Consider the following 23,025-nt stretch of genomic DNA (forward strand, 5'->3'; position numbering starts at 1 on the left):
CGGTTTGGGAAAGTTGACATAGATATAGATCTATAGCCCTGGATCTGTTTTTTCCAGTCATTTCCCCCCCTTACCCAGCTTTGGAACAAAGCCTCTTCTTCGAAGCTCGGTGTTTTGCCTATCCAAAAGTCACCTGTCACCCAATTCCCCAGGCCTCCTACTCATTTCTAGGCCTGAATCTTCCCTATACAGGGTGTTGCAGCTAGAAAGGGCAGGTATGCACGCAGGAAGAGGTGTACAGGTGGATGGCGCAGGCTTGTCAGGGTGTGTCAGGGAAGTGTGTACATGGGCAGAGCAAGTCAACAACCTAGTGACGTCGGTGGTAGTCGTGCGTCACTCCACTCCTTGATCCTGAGTAGGCATTCCCGGATTGACATCCCTGAAGGGGGAATTGACGGGAACTTATCCTGTTGAGTTCATTTAGCCAACCATTCTTGCCTGTATTGGAATGTTCTATTTCTAGCTAAGGGAGTGGCAGTCGTGTCAACAACAGGTGAGAGGAGAGCCAAGAGGTGCCGATTAAATTCTTCCCTCTAGAAGGAGTTGAGTCTAGTGCAGCAGTGGGGAACCTGTGATCCTCCAGATGTGGGTCTCCAGCTGCCTTTGGCCCCAAGCAGCATAGCCAGTGATCAAGGATGATGGGAGTTGGACTCCAACATCTGGAAGGCCACACATTCCCCACCCCTGGTCTAGTGCACACCAAACATGACGGCAAGGCAGGGGAATTTGCCTAGCCCCAAACAATCACCCTCCCTCCCTCTGTATCTATAACGTGTGTGTGTGTGTATACACAATTGGACCCTAGTAACAAGCATAATGGAAAGATTAGCATGGATAACCGCTACCTACTTGGTCATCTGAGCCCGTGCAAAGTATCTTTTGCATCTGTCATCAGTGAGAGGGGCTTACAATAAACCATAACAACACTCATAAAAATAAGTAGCTTAAGAGACCTGAAGGTACGTGAGCCCAGGTTTTACCATCTCTCTTTATTGCTTCTTCTCACCGTTGTTGTTGCAAATGGAAATTACTAAAGTGTGTCCTATGTGTATTTTTAACTGTGATTTTTAATGCTTTTGTATGTAAACCGCTCATTGTATTCAACAGTATACAAGTACTATAAATAAATAATAAAGTGCACTACTGGGCGAGATTCATATTCCTAGGAACATTAGGAAGAGGCTCTTTCAGCACAACCCTTTCTGTATCTACTCAGAAGTAAGACCCATTGATTTCAACGAGGATTACTCCCAGGCGAGTGGGTATAAAAGTTGCAGTTTTATACTAACTGAGCTTCTAACTAGATGATGTGGACAGAAACAGTTCTCTCGCATTCCTGGTATAGTAAACCTGAGGACTGCACTTACAACCTCCTTTCGAACAACAACAAAAAGGAAGGAAGCTTAAAATAAAAGAATAGGCTACCTGGCGAAAGCAATATAAGGCATCCATTCAAATTGCAAGTCATTGTAGAAATACACAAAAATAAGAGGCAATATTTAATGCCCACTAAAATGCCAGAGGCCTAAGGCCTGGCAGAATAAAATCTGGGAGCGGTGTGGAATTCCATAAAATGCCTACAAAAAAGGGTCAGCCCACATATTACACCGCAACAAATCCAGCACATATTCAACAGGATCCTTATACCCACCCACACCTGTATACTGCATGTGTTTGACACCACATTTCCAGTTGAACACTTTAAAAGCATTGATGATGCATAGGTCTCTCTAGTTCTCAACATTGTTGAGTCCAGCCCATGTGAATAGATAACCTTCAGGAATATATATCTCAACAACAACTTCGGTTTAAAGCAAGGGTGGGGAATGGGCCGCTCCCTCCAGATGTTTTTGGACTCCAACTCCCATCAGCCCTAGCCAGCACAGCCAGTGGTCAGGTATGGTGGGAGTTGCAGTCCAACAGCATCTGGAGTTCCCCATGTTCCCCATTGCTGGCATAAAAGAAGTTACGGTGCTTACAGTTTTATTCATGTGCCCCAATGCATGGAAGTCAAAACTTAATGGTGCTCAAGCTTAACGTCACAACTTAGTCTTTTAGCCCCAATTATCTTCATCCAGAAACTGGAGGAACATCAAAGTTCAGGACACTACCAGGGAAGTAGCCATTTAGCCACACAGTGACCCTCTGTTTTTATTTGGGTAACAGAGAGAAAAAGTGGGATCTGCAACAAAATGTTGCAGTGCAGAATGTTCCTCTTCTTTGTTCTAGCCAGCCAGTCTTTTCCACGATACTCCATTCCGTTCTCCCTCCCCACTCAATTTCCAGCCCCAACAAATCAGTCAGCATTCTGTGCCCACGAAACACATCCAGACCTCAATGGGCTAGTTTAGAAGGTGTGTGGGATGCTTGGAGTGGTTCTTTAACCCCAAAATTCTTCTCTCTCTCTCTCTCTCTCTCTCTCTCTCTCTCTCTCTCTCTCTCTCTCTCTCTCTCGTACTTCTGCAAAATTTGGGGCTTACCCAAGCCTGCTCATATACCTTCTCTCTCGTGTGTGGATGGTGACATTCAAGCTACATAAAGTTCAGCACTCAAGAGAATGATTTTGCTATCAAGATAATCACATGCATTAGTAGTGAAAGGTTGTATGTAGGGGCAGGAAAGGTTGAAAGAGGGAGAATGCAGACAGAGTATTTTCAGACAAGGCTTTCAGTATGCAACTGCATCATGGAATTTTACAGGGGGTCCAGATGACATCATTTTCCATTTGTAATCTTCCTGTGTTTTCCCACCCACCACTTCTTCTATTTTTCTTACCAAGAATTTTTTTTTGGTTAAAGACAAAAATACAGAACAGTTTAGTGCTCGAATCTCCATTGTGGTGCCTCCTACAATCTGTCCTACCTGGCTTAACTTTAAAAGCACAGTTGTGCCTCTGTATAACATCTACCACCTTCTCAGTGCCCCCATCACACATCTCATCAAGTAGGTTACAAAACAAAAGTAAAACACTCTTTCCCCACTTCAGGCACCATCAAAGCTATTGTCTGCAAAACCAGTTTGATATACAGTATTCGGAGGCAGCTGTCTATCCTAACAGACAGGTTAGGATTTTCTGCCTAAGGTGCCAAAGTGTGTTAGGCCGGCCCTGAAGACCTTTAAAAAGCAAGCCCCTCTGGACACTGTGCCATCTGAATGTCATTAATAGACCTCTGTAAGAGCAATCTAATGTACATTCTAGACAATTTAGGTTTCACTTTGGCCATAGCTAGACCTAAGGTTTATCCCTGGATTGTCCAGTGGTCAAACCTGTTCATCTAGGTGACACACAGGAGATCCAGTGCTCAGGCAGGGGTGAACCCTGGATGATCCCAGGATAAACCTTAGGTCTAGCTGTGGCCTTTGTCATCAGCTGTGTGTGCACATTATGCCATGGTATACATTAAACATAGTTTGTTGCTTAAACTGTCTTGCAAGCAAGCAAACAAACCGCGACTTGTTTCCCTATTTCTGGTTCGTTTCCCTCCTGCCCGTTTCCCCAAACTTCAGAGCACTTTTATTTTCAGCTGCTCTTGCTGAGTTCCTCTGTTTTAGAGCAGACAGGGCCGCAAACTAGCCAGGGAGAAGCTATGGTTCTGGGTTGAAACATCACAGCAAGAGATGGGTTCTATTTGTTGTTTACAGATGATTAACCAACCATGATTTGTTTGCAAGGATGGGTTCAGAAACAAAACAAGCCAGATTCCAGCAAACCACATCATGGCTTAGCATTATGTATGAACCTTAGATGTAAATGTACTGAGGATGAATTGTTCTTCAAACTTAAGAAAGTGTGGGTGGGGAGGAGGGAGAAAGAGAGACAGGAATAAGGATTCAATTTCATAAGGTTGTGTTTTGTTTTGTTTTATTAAATAGATGTCCACAGAGTTACTGGTGGCCAAAATTTCTTTGGAAAAAAATTCCTTTAAAAAAGGACACACACACACACACACACACACACACACACACACACACACACACACACAGAGAGAGAGAGAGAGAGAGAGAGAGAGAGAGAGAGAGAGAGAGAGAGAGAGAGAGAGAGAGAGAGAGATTCTGTTGCAGGGGATGTAGGTATCCACCCCATTGTCCTTTTTCACCCCAAAGGCTGGGGAGAAATAGCAATACACAAGTATTTACACGTATGGAGATGTCTGGTCGCTGGGCAGGCCAGAAGTCAAACATCATTTCGGTAGCTGAGAGCACTTCCAGCTCATTGGTATGAATCCCCTCTTGTCCATTAGTTCAGTTTGCATAAAGGGAAAACACAACAACCTGTAGAACCAGGTTAACTCTTTCTCAGCCAGTGACCGAGTCTGGCTGGCTGAGGTTCCATTGGTACCATTAGCACCACCACCCCATCGCAGAAGGGGAGGAGGCCAAAACACAGGGTTAAGTCTCTCAGCTGCTGTTGCAAGCTGTGGCCCTGGAGGACGCTGGGTTCTGCAGTTCTTCAGGCTGAAGAAGGGGCTCATGTTTTAGCCATGGATGCAGGAGCACTTGCTCCAGGGTGGGCCGCTCAGAAGGCTCTGGGGACAAGCACCATTGGATGAGATCTCGGCAGTCTGGGAACCAAGAGTCAAAGTTAGAAAGAATCCAGAAGTCCTGGCTCCAAAACCATTGCCCCCATCCCCTCTGAGGCTTTTTTCTAATCTGAATTCAGAATTACAGTGATTCAGTACCGGATAAAGAATGTACCATCTTGAGAAACTCAAACTTTCCCTTATAAAAAGGCACAAAGTTGCTAGTCCTCAAGACAGCCTTCTCCGAACTGGTGTCCTCCAAATGTTTCAGACTACAACTCCCAGCTTTCCTGACCATTGGCCATCCTGGCTGGGGCTGTTGGGAGTTGAAGTCCAAAGCATCTGGAGGTGCCCAGTTAGGGGGAGGCTATCTTAAGGCTGTGGGGATAGATGGAAAAGGTTTCAGCAATACTTGGTACAACTTCAGAAGGAAGAAAAGGTGGGGAGCCTGAGCAGAAAGGCTGCTACATCTGTATGGCTTCTTCCTCCAGATGTTAGTGGAACAGTAGGGGAAGCACCCTGGTGCCTACGTGGGCAGGCTAATGTAGGAAGTAGCCCAAATTCAACTCTCTTGTTGAATTTAACCCAGATCTAACCAGTTTAATAATACTATGCATTGACTCATACTCAGGGCCGGCCCAAGACAAGATGGCGCCCCCTTCCATTCCATGGACAAAAGCTGTCTGGGTTGGCACTGGAAACTTTCTTCGACACTGGCATGGGGAGAGCATCCTCCACCACATTTGAAAACAGCAGGCTAGCTTAGGGGGTGCAGAGCGCCTCTGACATTTCTCTGCCACCTGAGCGGAATGCCTCATTTTGCCTTATGAGAGAGCCGGCCCTGTCCATACAGCTACCCAGGAAGACAAGCAGCTGAGACCCACAGGGGGCCACTCACCAGTAGAGACAGGAGTGCGGAACTCCACGCTGGCAGCCACAATCTCATCGTCCCGTTCAAAGGGAATGTCACCACACACCATGTCATACAGCAGGATACCCAGTGACCAGACAGTGGCTGGGAGAGCATGATACTGCTGGGATTCCACCCACTCTGGCGGGCTGTAAACACGTGTGCCTGAGAAAGAGGAGGGGGGGGGACACAAAAAGGTTACTACCAACATGTAACACCTTAAAGGAAGGAGTTTTTATCCTTATTTCTAAAATTTGTATCGGTACACAAAATAAATAGCCGATGTGAATTGTATGGAAATCTCCAGCCTTTTTCGCCCCCTTTTTTGACGACACTTTGCCTCTTTTTGGCAATGAATACATGGCACCCTTCTTCTGGACCAGGATCCAGGCAGGGTTTGAGTTTTGCAATACCAGGGAAGGTTGAAGGGTGCCTGAAAATGATGGAGGCTGCCCGGTGGACTTTGAACCGGGTTCCTGCCCCACCAGTTTCAAACACTGCACCGGCTTCTCAGCAGTTCCAGCTCTCGGCTGACTGCCCCTCTCCGCCCTTAGAGAAAACACCCAACTCTCTTGGTCCTTACCATCAAACTCGGTGTAGATTGAATCCCGTAGCAGGGCCCCGGAACCGAAGTCAATCAGCTTGAGGTTGCCAGTGCGCACATCCACCAGGATGTTCTCATCCTTGATGTCCCGGTGGACCACGCCCTGGGCGTGGCAGTGGCCCACCGCTTCCACCACCTGGCGGAAAAATCGCCGGCTGAGCTTCTCAGGCAGGGCCCCCTGCTCTGTCACGTAGTCAAAGAGGTCCTGGCAGTGCTCTGGCCTCTCCAGGACCAGGAAGAAGCCCTCGGGGGCGTCATACCAATCCAAGAGGCGGATCACGCCACGGTGCCCGCCCCCCGAGCACACTAGCTTCATCAGCACCACCTCCAGAGGGGCCACCGTCCCGTTGGGCTGCAAAGGCAGACAGAGAAGGGCTCAGTACAAGGAGCACAGGGGGGCACCTAGGCTGGGAAGGAGCAAGGAACGAAAGCTGAAAGGGTGAGAACAAAAGGCGTCGCCCTGAGGCCTGTGCCATTCAGGAGCCCTTCTAGAAGCAGGTTGAAAGAAAAAGCCCATCTCTACAACCCTCTCAGACTGGTAGAAAAACCTAGTGGGGTCCTCTAAAACAGAGATGGGGAAGAAGGGGCCTTCTGGATGTTGTTGGACTCCAGCCCCAACCCACATGAACAGGGAGAATGGGAGTGGTAGTCCTGGGAGGCCGTAAGTTCCCCACCCCAGCTGCTCTCAAGAACCCAGGGCATTCTGCTCAAAATTTCTTTGTAGGACCGGTTCGACCACGAAGCAGAATGCGGCAACCACCTGAGATGAAAGGGCTGCCAATGATTTGTTACTGGAGCTGTATGCCGGGGGATTTTTTGTCAAAAATACCCAAACAATTTGATCAGCCCCGGGCATTCTGCACCTCGGTTTGATCAGAGGGGTGCGCATTTGCTGTTCTGCTTCAGATAGTGCAATGCCTTGACCTGGCCCCGTTTCTCAGGGGGTGAAACAGAATATATTAATGGAGCCCAGAGGGGAAGAGTGCTCTTCAGACTCACCAGCTCTGCCCAATCAGCCACCTTGTTCCTGGCAACATGTTTGATTGCAACCTGTTGAGGAAAAGATGGGAAATATGAGCCTAAGTCACAGTACTTATGCAAAGATAGATAGGGCCCAGTGGTCTTCTCAGCCCTCCTATCGACCCCAGTAAAGGCCACACTGTACATTCTTGGGTTTTAAGGTGTACCCATAAAAACATTTCATGGGCACCTATGAAAAACAAGATAGGCATACACATGTGCCAGTAAAATAAACATTAAAAAGAGGTGACCTGTCTTCTCATTTAAGGTAATGTCAGTATGGACAGGGCAATTAGATGCAAAGGCAGACTCTTCTCTTTTCATTAGTTGCATGTAGAGAAGGACATTTAAATAGTTCTTACTTTCGTTACCCCTGAGCAGTACTTGCTAAAAACTCCCTGTTCTAAAAAGACTCATGTTCCAGCCCGTACACAGAAAAACCCACTCCTCTCACCCAGCTCTCTTCATTTCAGCAGGATTGGGGGGGGGTGTCCTTGGGCTGTTGGCAAAAGATTAGAGATCAGACATCCTTGACAACTCAGTGATCCAGCTACCTGCTGGCCACTCCCAGGAGAGGGCAACCTAGGGAAGGCCGTTTGGGACTCCAAACCTCCTTTCCTAGGTTGCCCACTCCTTCCCTGGCTCTGCTATTAATATTAGGCCCCTGCCTGCTTGCCTCACTGTCCTTCCTTAGCATCAGAGAAGCTCAGCCAATAGCAGCCTCTCTCTGAACCCTTCCATTACACCAGGGTAGTTCAACCAATCACTGCCCAGAGGTGTCATTGCCATCACCACCACCACACACAAAAAATCCCCAGCTGCATTACAATATAGATATATGAGCTATGCTCTCCTTGGATTTATATTCCCCACCCCCACCCATACACATATACACAGTGGCAAACCCAACACTTGTTCGGTGGAGGCTGGTGACTCCTTTTTCAGTGGGGCTGTGAATCTGCTCTGGGTTTCAGTCAGGACCCTAAGGGAGCTACGCAAAGCACTGAACCCTCACCCCAAAACAGGTTCAGCACCTTGGATAGCTCTTTTGGAGAACCAGAGTGGATTCACAGCCCTGGTGAGATTGCAGCCTCCGCTGAACTTGCTGCCATGCGAACTGTGAAGCGGCCCTGTGGCAGCCATCCCATCACACTGTCTCACCTGTAGTCCATCAGCAATCCTGTGCCCAGCATACACAGTACCAAAGCCGCCCTTGCCCAACAAGCCGCCTCGTTTATACAGACCATCAAATGATTCTTTGTCTTTGCCTGGATGAAGCAGAGAGGAAACAACGTTACACTGGGTGGATTCGCATGAGGACCTGACCACGGTTCATCACTGGTTCATTAACAAATCAGTGTTGCAAGTTACCTCTTGTAACTTTGTGCGCATCATCAATGCATGCACACAAAACATCTTCCCAAAATGGTAAAAACATGAGATGGATTTTCTGTTACAAGCTGCAAAAAAGTTACCACTTTGAAAACACGCTTGTGCATGTTTCTAATATGCACATGTCACACACACAAACTGTTTGCTCAGTAGCTTTATTCCTAACAGAGCAGCTCACTTCATAGTTTGCATCACATGGAGGTTGACTACATGTCAGTTTCATTCATCCTACATCAGGGTTGAGCAACTTGTGGCCCTCCAGATATTTTTTCTGCCCTACAACTCCCATGATCCCTCACCACTGGCTATACTAGCTAGGGCTGATGGGGTTGTAGGCCAAAATATTTGGAGGGCTGCAAGTTGCCCAACCCATTGGAGCAAGCAGGTAAAGCTAGTGAAATTGACCAGGAAGAGCAAAGTTTTCTAGGGTGGTTTTTCCTTTCCTTTTTTTGTTCCCAGGTTTCATGGACTGGTACACAGGAAATATGAGTCAATGGCAAAGCCACCCAGATCCTTGTAGTGACTCACAGAAAAGACATCTGCTTTCCCTCCCTGCAGGAACAAGCTTCCCCAGCCTAGCACAGGCTGTAACAGAGAGCCTGATCTTCCTGGTGAAATGCCTCTCTCAGTCCAGATGCATTGTTGATGTATTGCTTTTTATGAATGGAGGCACTTTGCCTTCAATGGCTGAGTAACAGGCAGAAGTCAACAGATTGCTAACTCTAAAAAGCAGATGCAGGAGTGGAGGAAGACTGCATCTGTTCAAGGCATAGATCCTCTGTCCCTTAGAGTGAAATAGGGGGATTTTTAAAGCTCGCCTTCTGGCAGAGCACAACACATTTCCCCATCTGACCAGATTTTCACATCTACCGAAAGCTAAAACAACAACTACTACTACAACAACAACTAAAGAGGACTGTCAGCTCCCCACACCTCTCAGTTTCATAGCTTATGACAGGCAGGAATGCAATTAGTGAGCTTCAGTTTCCTGGCATAGTGAGGAGGAAAACACCTGCTGAATTTTTGCCCATTACATAAGTGTTAAAGGCACAGGTGCCCTGCCAGGTAGGTAGGTGGATGAGGAGAGAAAGAAAAAGAATTGGCAACCACAACCAAGAATACCTATGTTTCTCTTATTGACCCTGAAACCCACACCATAGACAACCTTGGAAGTTAGCCATCCTTGTTAAGCCAACATTGCTTTTATAGGCAGACTGGAGGTGAATACTAGTCCAAGATGAATGGTTGATGTTTCACCTATGGAAACTAGTGGTGAGGAGCTGGTCTCTTGATGGCTGGGAATCTCTCTTTGGTTTTGAATGAGATACCCGCCAGGGTTTAGAGAACGTGATAGCCCTCCAGCTGAAGGGAGGGGGAAGTGTGTGTGTGTGTGTGTGTGTGTGTGTGTGTGTGAGATAGAGAGAGAGAGAGAGAGAGAATACAACTGGCAGTTTGGAAGAGAAAACTGAGCTTCTAGCTGGACTGAAATAAAACTAGGTGCTGTGAATTTGCCTTGTAGGAATACTTATTTGCCTCCACTCATACAAACAGAGCATATGTTTGTAAATGAAGCAATCATTGCGAAGATGCCACAAGTCTCTGCTCTCTCATCTAATAGGAAACTAAATCCAGCTGTGCAGCAATTTGTACACCCAATTTCCCAGTCTTTGGGGGTGGGAAAACAAGCGAGCATTCACACACTTTTGAACCGGCTTGCACATGCGCACTCTATTCAGGAGAGGGCAGCAGAGAGTCACACTCGCTCCACGCCTTTAGCAGGCCGCTTATCTCGGGCGACCCGTAACCGGACCGCTTGCTAGCCCTCTGTATCCTTTCAGCACCCCCATGCCGTGGGCATGCGGGAGTACTCTGACCCCTGGCTACAAGGTAGTTACACCCAAAGTGAGTAGATGCCATAGAGAAACAGGGCTCCGGGGCCTTTAAAAATACATGGTCAAAAGAGATTTTCGACAGGTGCAGCTCCTCAGGTCAGTGTTGCAAGGACAAAAAAGGAGCACATCTCTGGAAAATCTGTTTTGCTCATGTAGCCCTTTTGCCTCTTTTATTTTCAAGGCTTTTCTCTCCTCTTTCTTCAGAAGGGAACTCACATTAGTACACACCCCCACGCACAAATATATTATACATCACTATTGCACAACCGCCAAAACCCAGAAGTTGCTTTAGCTGCGCCACCTATTCCAACGCAGGGCAAAATTGGGGCAACAACATGTAAGAGAGAAAAGGGAGGGGGATGTGGATGTAATCCTTGTGTAAAAAAGGGAGGGGAGATTTTGAGTAGGAACACCTACTACCACTTTAGGACAGCTGTTTGTGTGCGCTTGGAATAGAAAGAGAGAGAGATTAACTCTAATAAACATAAACAGGATGATCAGAAGCAAAAGTGAAAACTCCTGTATTATTATTGTTGTTGTTGTTGTTATTATTTTCTAATAAGCATAAACAAGATGATCAGAAGAGAAGACTCCTGTATTAATAAATAATAATAAACATAAACAGGATGATCAGAAGCAAAAATGAAAACTTCTGTATTATTATTATTATTAATAATAATTTCTAATAAGCATAAACAAGATGATCAGAAGAGAAGTCTCCTGTATTATTAATTATTATTATTATTAATAATAACATATTTAAAAGGTACCAAATATTATTGCACCCTTAATATCGGAGTATAAAAAAGGAAAATCCAAAGGCACAGCTTATTATACTGTTGCGACAGAATAGTGACATCCTTTGGAAATTCCTCCTTCTTCCAAGCTCTTAGAAATAACAGAGAGCGGGCAGTTCGGTTTTGCAACGGGTCACTCTGTTTAGGCTTAAGTCAACCGTAAGGTGAATTGGGATACCATTGTTTTGTTTTTACTCTGGCCACGTTTTAAATAGCGGCACCCAAAATGTTTAGCTGGGGAAGGGCAGGGGGAAGAGAGCTTTTCCTAGCGTGCCGAGAGCGCAATGAGAAATGCCTTGCGTGGCTACAATTCTGGGTGTTTAAAAGCAACTGAGCAGAAACTCTTCATAAGGGCATTAGGTTAGGGCGTGATAGGATACACTTAAAACGTAGAAAGATCGATCCAATGTTAGTCCTACTTAGAGAAGACGCATTGTGAAATGGATACAACAACAACAATAATACAACTACTTCAGGCTATAAATCCTACCCAGGTGGCTTACAAAAATATGAAACTTACCATTTTCAAAGAAAAGTTTGAATAACATTGGATACAACCCATGTATTTACATGCACATTTAAATATATGGGTTGCATCGAATGTCAGTCGAACTTTGGCTTTTAAAAAAATGGACTTTAAATTTAGATGGAGATGTAAATCCAGAGAGGAATTTAGACAAGGCATCTAAAAGATGTAAGGTGTGAATACCACAGCCAGGGGATTGAAAGTGGGCGCACATATGGGTCGCATCTAACGTTGGTCGAAATTGCTTTAAAAATAAATTTAAAAATACATTAAATTTAAATGAATCCAGACAGATATTTAGACATCTACAACATGTAACGTGTGAATTAAAGAACCAGGTGATGCGCGTCGTAGCAGGACCCCCGTTCGGAAGGGGGCACGGAGCCCTCGAGCGCCTGCACCCCCACGCACCCAAGTTCGTTGCTTTGCGATCCGTGAAAAAACCCGAGCAAGTGGGAGGGAGGGGGGGGGGTTGGGGTTGCTCCCTCCAGCTTACCTGGGGGACTCCAAGCCACTTCGCTGCGTTCTGGGATCATCGTCCACCTCCCCAAGGCTAGAGAGGGCGAGCCCTTCAATTCCGGTCTGGAGGTAGGCGAGAGGGGCTGCTCGGAGCCGGCTAGCCACAGGCTAGCCTCGGCGCTGCATAGTACAGTTGCTCGCCTTCCCTACCGCCGGTTAGAAGATCACAGACCTCGGCGACAACTTCTCCTTCTCTTCTGCCAGCCCGCTGCACACTCCTTTCGACGCCCAGCTCCGGACCTATCAGGTAATCCAGGCTATTTGCATCGCTCCGCCCCGCGACCCATAAAAGGCAGAGGTCCTATGCAAACGACGCGACAAATATAGACGGAAGAGGAAGTGGAAGGTTGGGGAGATCCCCCCCCCGCCCTACTGCGTGTCCTACTGGAAAGATCTTGTGCAATTATTATTATTATTATTACGTTGCGGAAACCGTAGTAATACGCACCCACTCGGGTCAGGGTAAGGAAGCCCAGTTGGCTACGATCCAGCTGAAATAAAACCTGACCACAGACATCGCTTGATCCCGCATATTGGACTCGGACCAAAGTCCGACTCGATTCGGTGGGATTTACTTCCAGGGAGCGGCGTTGAGTATAGCCCTAGAGCAAGCTTTCCCCAACCTAGTGGCTTGGACTACAACTCTCATCATCCCCAAGGCAGCATGGCCGTTGGCTGGGGATCAGAGGAGTTGCAGTCTAACACAACCAGAGGGTGCCAGGTTTATTTATTTATTTATTTATTTATTTATTTATTTATTTATTTATTTATTTATGTATTTATTGCATTTCAATACCGCCCAATAGCTGAAGCTTTCTGGGTGGTTTAAAAATTTAAGACAATTCAAAACAAAACAATAGTATAAAACCATAATATAAAATACAATATAAAGGTTGGTTTAGACTGGTCTAGAAATCCCCCCCACCCCGGGTATATATTCAGCGAGAAGAACAACTAAGCCGTTGCTTTTGAATAATCTGGCCAGACCCAGTTGCTGGCGAAGTTGATTCTTTCTTGGTTGTCTGTCAGTGTGCTACTTCTGTTCCATCTCCGTTGTTGTTGTTGTTGTAAATACCCTGCCTTTTTATCCTGTTGAAAAGAACCCAAGGCAGCTTAAATGATCTTCCTCGTCTGCATTTTATCCTCACAGTAACAACCCTGTGAGGTAGGCTGGGCTGAGAGTCTGTGACTGGTCCACAGTCACCCAGTGAGCTTCATGGCTGACGGGGGACTAGAACCTGGAAATCTTGAGTCCCTGAACAAGGGTGTTTTTTTTAGTGTGCAGTTGGACACAAAATGTGCAGTTGAAAAAAGTGGTGAAAAAATAAGACACATATTGTGTACATGTTTATTAAGAACTTAATAGACAAAATCAGGGATGGCATGTAACACAGATTATATAAGGATGCAGGTGAAAGAGCCCTAGATGGTGTGACTGACGTTGTTGGGCCCTGTGACAGTGTTGCCTGAATAGATGTGGGGGCAGAGTTGGCACTTGGGTCTATTGCATGGTCTGGTCCCAATGCCTGTGTTTCTGTCCTGTGTACTATTGCTAGTTAGCATCCACTTCAGGTTGGGAGGTTGTCTGTAGGCCAGGACTGGTCTGCGTCCCAAGGCTTGTGAGAGGTGTCTGTGCTGATGATGGGTTGGAGTTCACTGATGTTCCGTTTCAGCTGGGGGCTGTAGGTGACAACCAGTGGTGTACTTCTCTTGGTCGGCCATCCTTCCTGGGTATCCGTACAGCTCTGTCAATCTGCCATTAAGTTTAAGGTGCTACTAGTGTTGGTGACAATTTGCCCAGTTGTGAAAGATAAATAATGTGTTTGGCTTGGGCAGAGGGGCAGGCATCTGACAGGGCACATGTACAGTTGGAAAATTTGCTTAACCGCCCCCCCTTCCCTGTCCAACACTCTAACCGCTACACTGCAGATGCACTGCTCTGAGCAAGGCTTGATGTTTCAGCAGCAAATGCTGACCTGTACTAAGGATGTGAGTTCACTCAATACTAAAAGCTTGTCCTTCAGGTTTGGCTGCTTGCATGCCCGTGCTACGCAGGCGAGTGACTCAGTCCCAAAGGATCTGGTCCGACTGGGTTTGCATCAGGACCAATGCAAAGAAGTGGTGGATTCCTTTCCAGGCCTTTTCCTCATGCCTTCCATCTCCACCCCAGGAAAAGGAGATGATTAACCTTTGGGACGCGCTGCAGTGGGAATTGTTTGCCCAGAAAATGTCAAAACGAAGAGCTTGAGGCAAATAGCTCTTGGTCTTGCTCCTGACATTGAAGGAGACAACAGGCTCCATACCTCTGCTTTACATTCCATTTACCTGGCCTAGACTCTTATCACCACAGCTGGGGGTTTAAGACTGGCCTCCAAACCCACCCCCATTTTTCCCTAATGCATTCTACCTTCAGCATGAACTTGTAGGCTTTGTTTCCAAATATTTTCTTATGCTTTTTAAACAACACTGAATCAAGTTAAAGGAAGCCAGATTCCAGCTGGACATCAGGAAAAACTTCCTGTTAGAGAAGTACAACAATGGAATCAGTTGCCTGGTGAGGTTGTGGGCTCTCCCACACTAGAGGCCTTCAAGAGGTATCTGGACAACCATCTGTCAGGGATGCTTTAGGGTGGATTCCTGCATTGAGCAGGGGGTTGGACTCGATGGCTTTGTAGGCCCCTTCCAACTCTGCTATTCTATGATCTTGCAGAGCAATCTTTTGATCTCCCACTCTGGCCACTTATAAAGGTAATCAAAATCCAAATGTTGTCATCATCTCAAGTTGTGATCCTGTTTCCGTGAACAAGGAAATAGATTTGCCTATGACCTCCATTGTGTCTAGTGCAGGGGTGGGCAGCCTACGGTCAAGAGAGCTTCGGCTATTGGGCGGTATAAAAATGAAATAAATAAATAAATAAGATGTTGTTGGCCTCCAACTCCCCTCAGCTAGCGTCCAACATCTGGAGGGATGTAGGTGGCCAACACTTGGCCTAGAGAGAGGCTGGTAGGCCAATGACCTTTGTGCCTTAGGGCAATAGACCCTGACAGACGGTAGAATGCAAAGATAAGGCTTTCAATGTGGCACCAAGAAATGCTGGAGTCTGTGATCTGTATAAATTGTGGGAATTAGTCACAGCAGAGGGACATGGATCTCTGAAGAGTAGCAGAGCACGAATTTGATTCCTACCACAGAGCAGTAACATGTTGCATTAAATCACGCGTTGCCAACCTTTTGCAGTTGGTGGGCCCATTTGGGATTTTGAGAGAATTTCATGGGCGCTCTCACAAAATGGTTGCCATGGGATGGGGCTTTCCAGGGTGGGCACATTATACCCATTTCCCAGAAAAGTAACTTGCCCACAAACCAAAGTACAAGGCAGTGGTGGGGGCTGGGCTGGGCTCCAAAAAACAAAACGACTCTTTTGAATTCAAATAAAGGAGGCATTGGACGAAAGCACTTTCCTTTGCAGCATATCAGCCTCCCAGTAATAAGGGGGCGGGGTCTTAAAAAATAAAATAAAAATTGGCAGCAGGGGTCCAGGTGAGCCCCACGTTTGAGACCCCAGCATTATGCACTGGGCTGATCTGCAGCAAACAAAAGCTGTAATCAATGCATTACTGCTTACCACAGCATCATGGGCTGCTGTTTGGAGTTTCTGCCTCAGGCTCCAAAACGGCTTGGGGCTGCCTGGTTTGATAGGACAAACGTTCTTAAACGATGTTTGGGCAAAGCCTGGAGCTTCTTAGAAATCTATCAGGGGTTCCCCAATAAGGTATTAATATCCTAAGCTACAAACAGCTTAGGGCCACGTTACCTGACGCATCACCTCCTCACATATGTACCTGCCTGGACCCTAAAATAATCTTCCGCATTCCTTCTCCAAGAGCCCCTGCCAAAGGAACTGAGGAAGGTGGCTACATAGAAAAGGGCCTTTTCTGCTGTGGCACCCTGATTGTGGAAAAAACTCCCCAGAGAGACTTGTCTGGCACCTATAGTGTGCTCTTTCCAACACCAGATAAAGACCTTATATTCCCAGTGTTTTAGTTTTTTTTGTTTTTTGTTTTTAATGTGACTGTATTTTAAATCTCTGCATGGCTGCTAGATTTTTATTTTTACTTTTATACTGTAGTTTTAAACTTTTATATTTTTTAATGTTTTGTGGTTTTGTTGTGGCTGCCCAGAGAGCAGGTATCAGCGATAAAGAAATTTTAATAATAATAAAAAAAACCAAATGGCAAATAAAAATAATAGTTTTAATTTTAAATTGTAAATTTTAATTAATGCCTGTGTTTTTAATGATGCGATCTTTGAAATGGTCGGAAGACTTATTCAATAAAGCTTCATTCATTCAATAATAATAGCAGACCAATGTCCAAGTAAGATGGCATGGCAATTTTGATCCTTGCTATCCACAGCCTGAGGGCAATGTTTGATGTGTTCCCAAGCGCCAACTAACTCAATTCATGTGAGGCAACCAGGCCTGGCCCATGCTTTGCATGGAGAAGGAAGCGGATGCCATCTAGAACAGGCCCCAGGGCACTCTACAACCTGCAGGGAATTCCGACAAGAGACAAGACAGTGTGGGAAGTCTTCTCAGCAGCTTTAAAAACAACCAAAGGGCACAACAAAACCAGTTTAGCTGCCTGGCTGCAGTTGATCAGGGTGGGCGGACTTCAGGGCTGTTGAACCTTTGTTTTTGCTAGATCCACCACCCAGAGCCAAATGCAAAAACCATGTGCTTGGAATGAAAGAAAAGGGGGCTTCTAAGCACGTTCTGAGCCAAGGAATTTATTTTCAGTACCAGAGCTGAAGTGTGCTCAGAGTCCTTTGACATAAAAGTCCAGTGCTGGTTATCCCACACTTCCTTCCTTTCGGCATGCTTAACTTAGGTGGGAGAAAGGTAGAGTTGCTATTGTTAAACAAACAGGAGACAAGAGCCCTTGCTGATCTACTGCAAATCACCCAGAGATCTATCAGTAGATCCTGATCTATCTAGCAGATAGCCAACATCGACAGATTTGCTAATTGAGCCAGTGCTCCGTGACAGAGCACCTGTTTTGCATGCAGAAAGTTCCAGGTTTGATTCCTGGCATCTGCCTGAAACCCGAGAGATGCTGCCAGTCAAAGTTGAGTCTAACTCAGTATAAGGCAGCTTCCTCTCTACACCTTTGTCCAGAAGCATCCTTAGAGAATCCAGAATTCATGGTGGGAAAGCTTCCAGAAAACTGGACTGTGGGATGTAGGACAGACTTTTCCAAGTAGCTGGACTAGCCCAGCAATGAACTAGATACAGTACAAGATTTTGCCTCAAAAGCAAGCTAGCTTGGCAGTGATGCATGTAATGTATGGCTGTTTTCTACATCATTAGCTAAACACACAGTTGTACACATGTATATGCGATTCCTTGAACTGGAAATGAGACTGAATACCATTCCTGGCTGCCACGTGTCAGTTAAAATACTGTTCTTCCGTAGAGGTTGTAAACCAGCCATTCTAACGATGGGTCACAGAAACCTTCAGCGTCTCACCAGCAGAAAAGCAAGAGACCGTGGAGATAAGGTGGCCAGTGAGGAATGAGGTCCAGATCAAAGGACAGATCAACCAGAGATAGTGTTTATTTGTCCAACTTGTCTTTTCTCTCTCTCCTTCCACTGCCCGCCCCCCACAACGCATAAACCAAGGATGTGGGCTCACTGCATGACGGCCATCCAAACCTGATTTCAAGCAGAGAGGCCATCAGAAAGCCAAGAAGCGGAGTTCTTTTTAAAGTTATGTCGGCAGCCCTCCTGGCAGCGGAGATGTCAAAAGGTGAAGCGTACGGCTTTCCAGCTGGCTCAGGTGACTCCCCCACCCCTGCACCTTCTAACAAGCCCCAGCTACGACAACCTCTGCCCTTCCCAGCCGCTGGGGCATCCCTCTGTGAGGTACAGCCAAAGGAATGGTTTACCAGTGATGCCAAGTGTGCATAGCCTCCGTTTAATGCATCTCAAATCTATTTGATTGCTTTTCTAGATCCAACAAAGTAATATTTACATGATTTACTCTGCTTTCACCAATCTTGCAGAAGTTGGTATTTCTGGTCAAGGGATTCTAATTACGGACTGGCAGTAAACCAGCACCTGGGTGGGAGGCAGGGTGCTTCTGAGAGGGTCTCATGCCCAGAGAGCTTTGGCTATGGGGCGGTATATAAATGTAATAAATCAAATCATTCAGTTCCCAACGGATGATCACCAGTGACTGTTTTCATACTTTTGGGTGACCCTGGGATCCAACACCCCCGGACCCATGAGAAAGCAACGGGGAGCTGCCCTAAGTTAGCTTCCAGCTACCAGTGATAAGGTTTCCTTGAAATTAGGATGCATGGCAGACGTATCCCCTTCAAAGGATCAGGCTTGGATGTTTTGTTCTCAGGGATGGCAAGTACATCCTCACCTGCTCCAGCCTCTTTCTCTATCTGTACAGGGGTGCTGATCACCCAGGTCAAAAGAGGAGGCGGGGTGGGTGGCGGGGAGAGAAGGAAGTCGAGTACAGGTGGTCAACTCTGCCCATACTTTATTTCAGGCACCGAATACCACTTTTAAACCAGTCATCCATGGAATGTCCTGGATCTAAAGCAGACCACCACCACCCCTCCTCGGCCCACCCCCATTTTCAAAGCTGCCACTTTTGAGCCTCAGAAAGCAGAAAGGGCAGGGATTTCAGCAGATCCCGACTTTCCATGGAGTTTGGACTCAGTGTAAAGATGCAAGAGTAGCTGAGCACCTTGTGCCCTTACATGAAAGTGGCAGTCAAAAACATCTGTTCAGGCCCTACGCTTAGAGAGTAAATATGGCCACAATGCATGAAATATAACTACAGCAGTAGTGTGGAAGACACCACACCTGGAAGAGGTAAGGTTGCCAGAGATCCTTCCTTTCTCGGAGTTATAGACCTTTGAGTCAGCCCACCAAAAGCCCAGGACCTGGTAGGACAGATGACCCTGTTTCAACTAGCCCTTACCCCGGGGTTCAAGGTCTACTTCTGCCACGAGAGAGCCTGGTGCCTTCCCACCACTGTAGCTGCTGCCTCTGTCTGTTGAGAGTCCATTTTGTTACCTACACGGCTTCAGCACAGCTCTACTAAGGCCAGGCCCCTTCCAAGGGAAGTACTGATAGTGAATGGTGAGCCATGCCGCTCTCCCTCCTGCTGCTAGGCACAGCGAGTCCAGCAGAAGAGGCAGCAGCAGGAGAGACAAAGAAAGGCCAGCGAGCCCAGTACCAGGGAGACCGCAGCGGTGGGCAAACGGTCGGAACCAGGGGAGTAGCAGTACCCACTGGGACATCAGGAGAAGAGCCACATGTGAACAAGCCAGAAATTACACACAGGTGGAAAGAGAGAGAGAGAGAGAGGCAATCACACAGAGAAAGAAGAGACAGTAATTCAGGTGGTTCTATCAACGGACAAGAGGCAGAGCGGTTCCTCAGAGATGGAGGAGGAGCGATCAAAATGGCTACAGGGTGAGGGACCGCTCCTAGTGAAGTCCCTTGGGTTAGAAGGCTTGGCATCAGGATGAAGGAGTGCAGGGAAAACAGTAGCCCTCAATCCCTCTCTCCGTGCCTGAAAATGACTCTGCCCCAACATCCAGGGTGAGGGAAGCTGGCCGACCCTAGAGCAGCTGCACTCTGCTTCTGCAGAAGCTGCTAAGCGTCTCTCTGGTCGCCTCAATCCAACCTCGGCCCACCTCCCCTCGTCCATCATATGCAAGCGGGACCCCCATCCCTATCATCCCAAAGCGGGGAGGGCTCACGGAGGACCAGATCAATTATTCCTTTTAATAATGAAAGAACGGCTGATGAAGGGGGAAGCCCAGCATGCCCCAGCTTGTGTGTGTCCCAGCTCCTTGCCGAGGAGGTCCTGTCTCTCTCTTGCTTCTTCCCCGACGCGCCAGGGGTCGGAGGCAGAGAGCCAAAGGTGGGGAGCAAAAGGGCAGCCAAAGGAGCGTTGATCAGCAGCAGCGGAGGAGGGGAGGGGTCCCAGGTATTATCATCCTTCCTGCCAAAACATGCACCTAAGGGGTGTCAGGCGAGCCCAGGAGCTGCGAGCGAGTTATCAACTCTTGTCGGAACCACTGTCTCTGTGCAGGGCGCTCTTCTTCATGCTTTCCAAGTACTCCTGTTGCGACACCGCCAGCACCGAAGCCAGGATCTCATCGTCGTCCCAGTCGCTCAAGCCTGGTGGAGGAGACAAGGGGTAGGCGAGGGGCGGCAATGGAGCCTGAGGTTCCGCTCGAGCAGAGGAACCCGCGGCCCCCTCCAGAGGTTCCCAGGTTCCCGTCAGCCCTGACCAGCATAGGGATGATGGGAGGTGGGAATCCAACAACATCTGGATTCCACACCTCTGCTCTGTCCTCTGACATCAGCCATTCTCCGTCCTCCCCAGCCCTTTCCATGCTCAGCCTCTCCCGCCTGCACCGCCCACAGGGCCCCTCTGCTCCAAACTGGACTGCAAGAGGGCTGCTTTCATGTCAGCTACCTCAACACTTGCAACAAGACCATGTAATTCACAGGAAGGCTTCCCGAATGCAAAGCGCTAAACGTTCCACTTCCAGAATTTAGAATGAAAACTCCTTTTCGTTCTACCTACAGGGCTCTTTTATCCACAGTTCCTTCTCACAATGCTTTTTTTCTTTCCCTCCTCTTCCTCATGTTCATAACCTGAAGCAAGAGGTGAATTTCCAGGGCAAGTGATTCTCCACTTTTCTCTGTTGCTTGCATGATCTCTTTGGAGAGGGGGATGACCTTACATGAAAGAGATTACTTACAGCCTCTTGTAGCCTTATATACAGTACCTAATTCAACCTTCCCCAACCTGGTGCCCTCCAGATGTTCTGGACTACAACTCCCATCTCTGACCATTGGCCATGCTGGCTGGGTCTGATGGGAGTTGTAGTCCAAAACATGTGGAGGGCATCATGTCGAAGAAGGCTGAATTAGGCAATGTATATAAGGCTACAAGAGGCTATAAGTAATCTCTTTCGTGTAAGGTCAACCCTCTCCAAAGAGATCATGCAAGCAACAGAGAAAAGTGGAGAATCACTTGCCCTGGAAATCTGCATGGCTGCCATCAATTGCAGAAACTAGGTGTTTGAGCAGAATCTCACAGCTTCAAACTTTAAAAGAAAGTTTCTACTCCACCTGATCGCAGCTAAAAACTTGGAAGTATACTGGCAGGCAACAACTGGCCCACTTGAGACTAGCGACTGAATTTAGGATTCCGCACTGGAGAACGGAGACTCCAGTTGCAGCACAGAAAGGCCTGCAAAGCTGGCTCCAGCCTTTGATTAGTTGATGGGCTGGAACCTGCTCTGCAAGATTCCTTCCCTTAGCACGCGGGAAGGCACTTACCGAAGGCGGTGGGCGACATCTGTTGCATTATTGCCCGGCACTCCAGGGCTGGATACAACGACACTAAGGGAGGGGTTGCTCGGCCACCGCCTGCAGAAAGCTGGCTGCTTGTGCCTGTGTAGGGATGGAAATTTAGGGAGGGGGAGGGAGGGAGAAGAGTTAGTTATACCACAATATGCTAATCTTAACTCACATTTCAGGATTCAGAATCTGGGACCCATTAAAGGAGCCCATCTGAAGACTTGGGAGTTTAAACTGTCTGGGCTAGAAATTCTTGTTGCTTTTGTTGTTGAAGTATGCAGATAACTGACCCTTGGGAGATCTACATCCCCTTCAAATGCAAATAACATTCAGGGCACCCCTTGGCAGGAACTAAAGGCGCACAGAGTGTGTGGATCTTGCTGTGGCACGATCATTCAGAATTCTGACATGAATTCAACATCTTGGGAATCGCTGCAACAAAATGATTCCAGGCATCACCCGAGGCCAGGGGTGTTGAATCTCTTTCAGCCTGAGGGCCGGATTCCATTTTGGAGATGCCGCAGCCCAGTGGTGGGTGGGGCTGAAGGCAAAAGGGGCGTGGCCAAAGCCACAACATACAATACTGTGCAAAAGCCTTAGGCCACCGAAGAAAATTATGTTTAAAGTTATTTATCAGGGCAGTAAGTGTTTATTTGCTTGGAAAAACACGATATGGCATTAGAATAAATACATATAAACATTAATACAATTAAAAAGTAACAGTAATTCCTTGTGTTTTCCAAAAAGTTATTGCTATCCTGTGAGATGGCTAGAAGAGCACAGATTTGTTTTCCAAACCTCTCCTCAAGGCACCCCAGCCATTCTGTGATTAGCTGGACCCTGCTGGCGATGGAATTTTACACATGTTTGAACTAACACAATTTGACAGACATAAAATCTCATAGCTTTGCATCAACACAGCAATTCTCTACAAGCAACAGCCCTTTCAAGATGTGGCGTTCAAGTACTTGCTCAACAACTGGCAGAGTCATGTCGCACCAAAGTACACGCTTTGACTATGAAAAAAAGTCTTACAAGAAATGGGCCCCGTTCAGAAGACACCTTAAACCATGGCTTTAACCACGGTGGTTAAGGCAGAAAGCCAGGCTGTGTTCAGAAGACATCTTAAACCACGGCTTTAAACACGTGAATAAAGCAAAAAGCCTTATTCACCGTGGTTAAAGCCATGGTTTAAGGTGTCTTCTGAATGGGGCTCATTGTCTTGCAGGGCGTGTTGCAGCTATGAAACCATTCTTGCGGAAAGGCAACAAGCAGAAGAGATTGCAGTAAACAAAAGACCATGAAGCATGGAGCAACCTGTGGCACAAAGTCTTATGGAGGAATGAGTCCAAATTCGAAATCTTTGGTTCATAAAGATACCAGTAGGTCAGAAGAAGAGTTGGTGAGAAGAAGTACACTGATGCCTGTCGGCAGCCTTCT

The 23,025-nt window shown here is 47.1% G+C and overlaps 2 protein-coding genes across 4 annotated transcripts in view; both read right to left on the reverse strand.

Annotated features, from left to right (window-relative positions):
• Window positions 1–2,119: 2,119 nt before the first annotated feature.
• PIM2 (Pim-2 proto-oncogene, serine/threonine kinase) lies at window positions 2,120–12,410 on the reverse strand. Its single transcript, XM_063119469.1, has 6 exons — window positions 12,158–12,410; window positions 8,216–8,322; window positions 7,034–7,084; window positions 6,014–6,386; window positions 5,419–5,595; window positions 2,120–4,562 (listed from the first exon to the last, which is right to left on the reverse strand). The coding sequence occupies exons 1-6, from the start codon at window positions 12,195–12,197 to the stop codon at window positions 4,399–4,401; spliced, it is 912 nt and encodes a 303-aa protein (XP_062975539.1). The 5' UTR covers window positions 12,198–12,410; the 3' UTR covers window positions 2,120–4,398.
• A 5,362-nt stretch (window positions 12,411–17,772) lies between these two features.
• Window positions 17,773–23,025, reverse strand: part of OTUD5 (OTU deubiquitinase 5) — a 54,310-nt gene continuing 49,057 nt past the window's right edge. For all 3 annotated transcript variants that reach the window (XM_063119476.1, XM_063119477.1, XM_063119478.1), the window contains 2 exons: window positions 21,565–21,678; window positions 17,773–20,391 (listed from right to left, as the gene is read on the reverse strand). In XM_063119476.1, coding sequence (XP_062975546.1) covers window positions 20,270–20,391; window positions 21,565–21,678 — 236 coding nt within the window. In that variant the 3' untranslated portion in view covers window positions 17,773–20,269. The remainder of the gene's footprint in view (window positions 20,392–21,564; window positions 21,679–23,025) is intronic.

Source organism: Elgaria multicarinata, chromosome 3 (genome assembly GCF_023053635.1).
Source record: "Elgaria multicarinata webbii isolate HBS135686 ecotype San Diego chromosome 3, rElgMul1.1.pri, whole genome shotgun sequence".
NCBI classification, from domain to species: domain Eukaryota; kingdom Metazoa; phylum Chordata; class Lepidosauria; order Squamata; family Anguidae; genus Elgaria; species Elgaria multicarinata.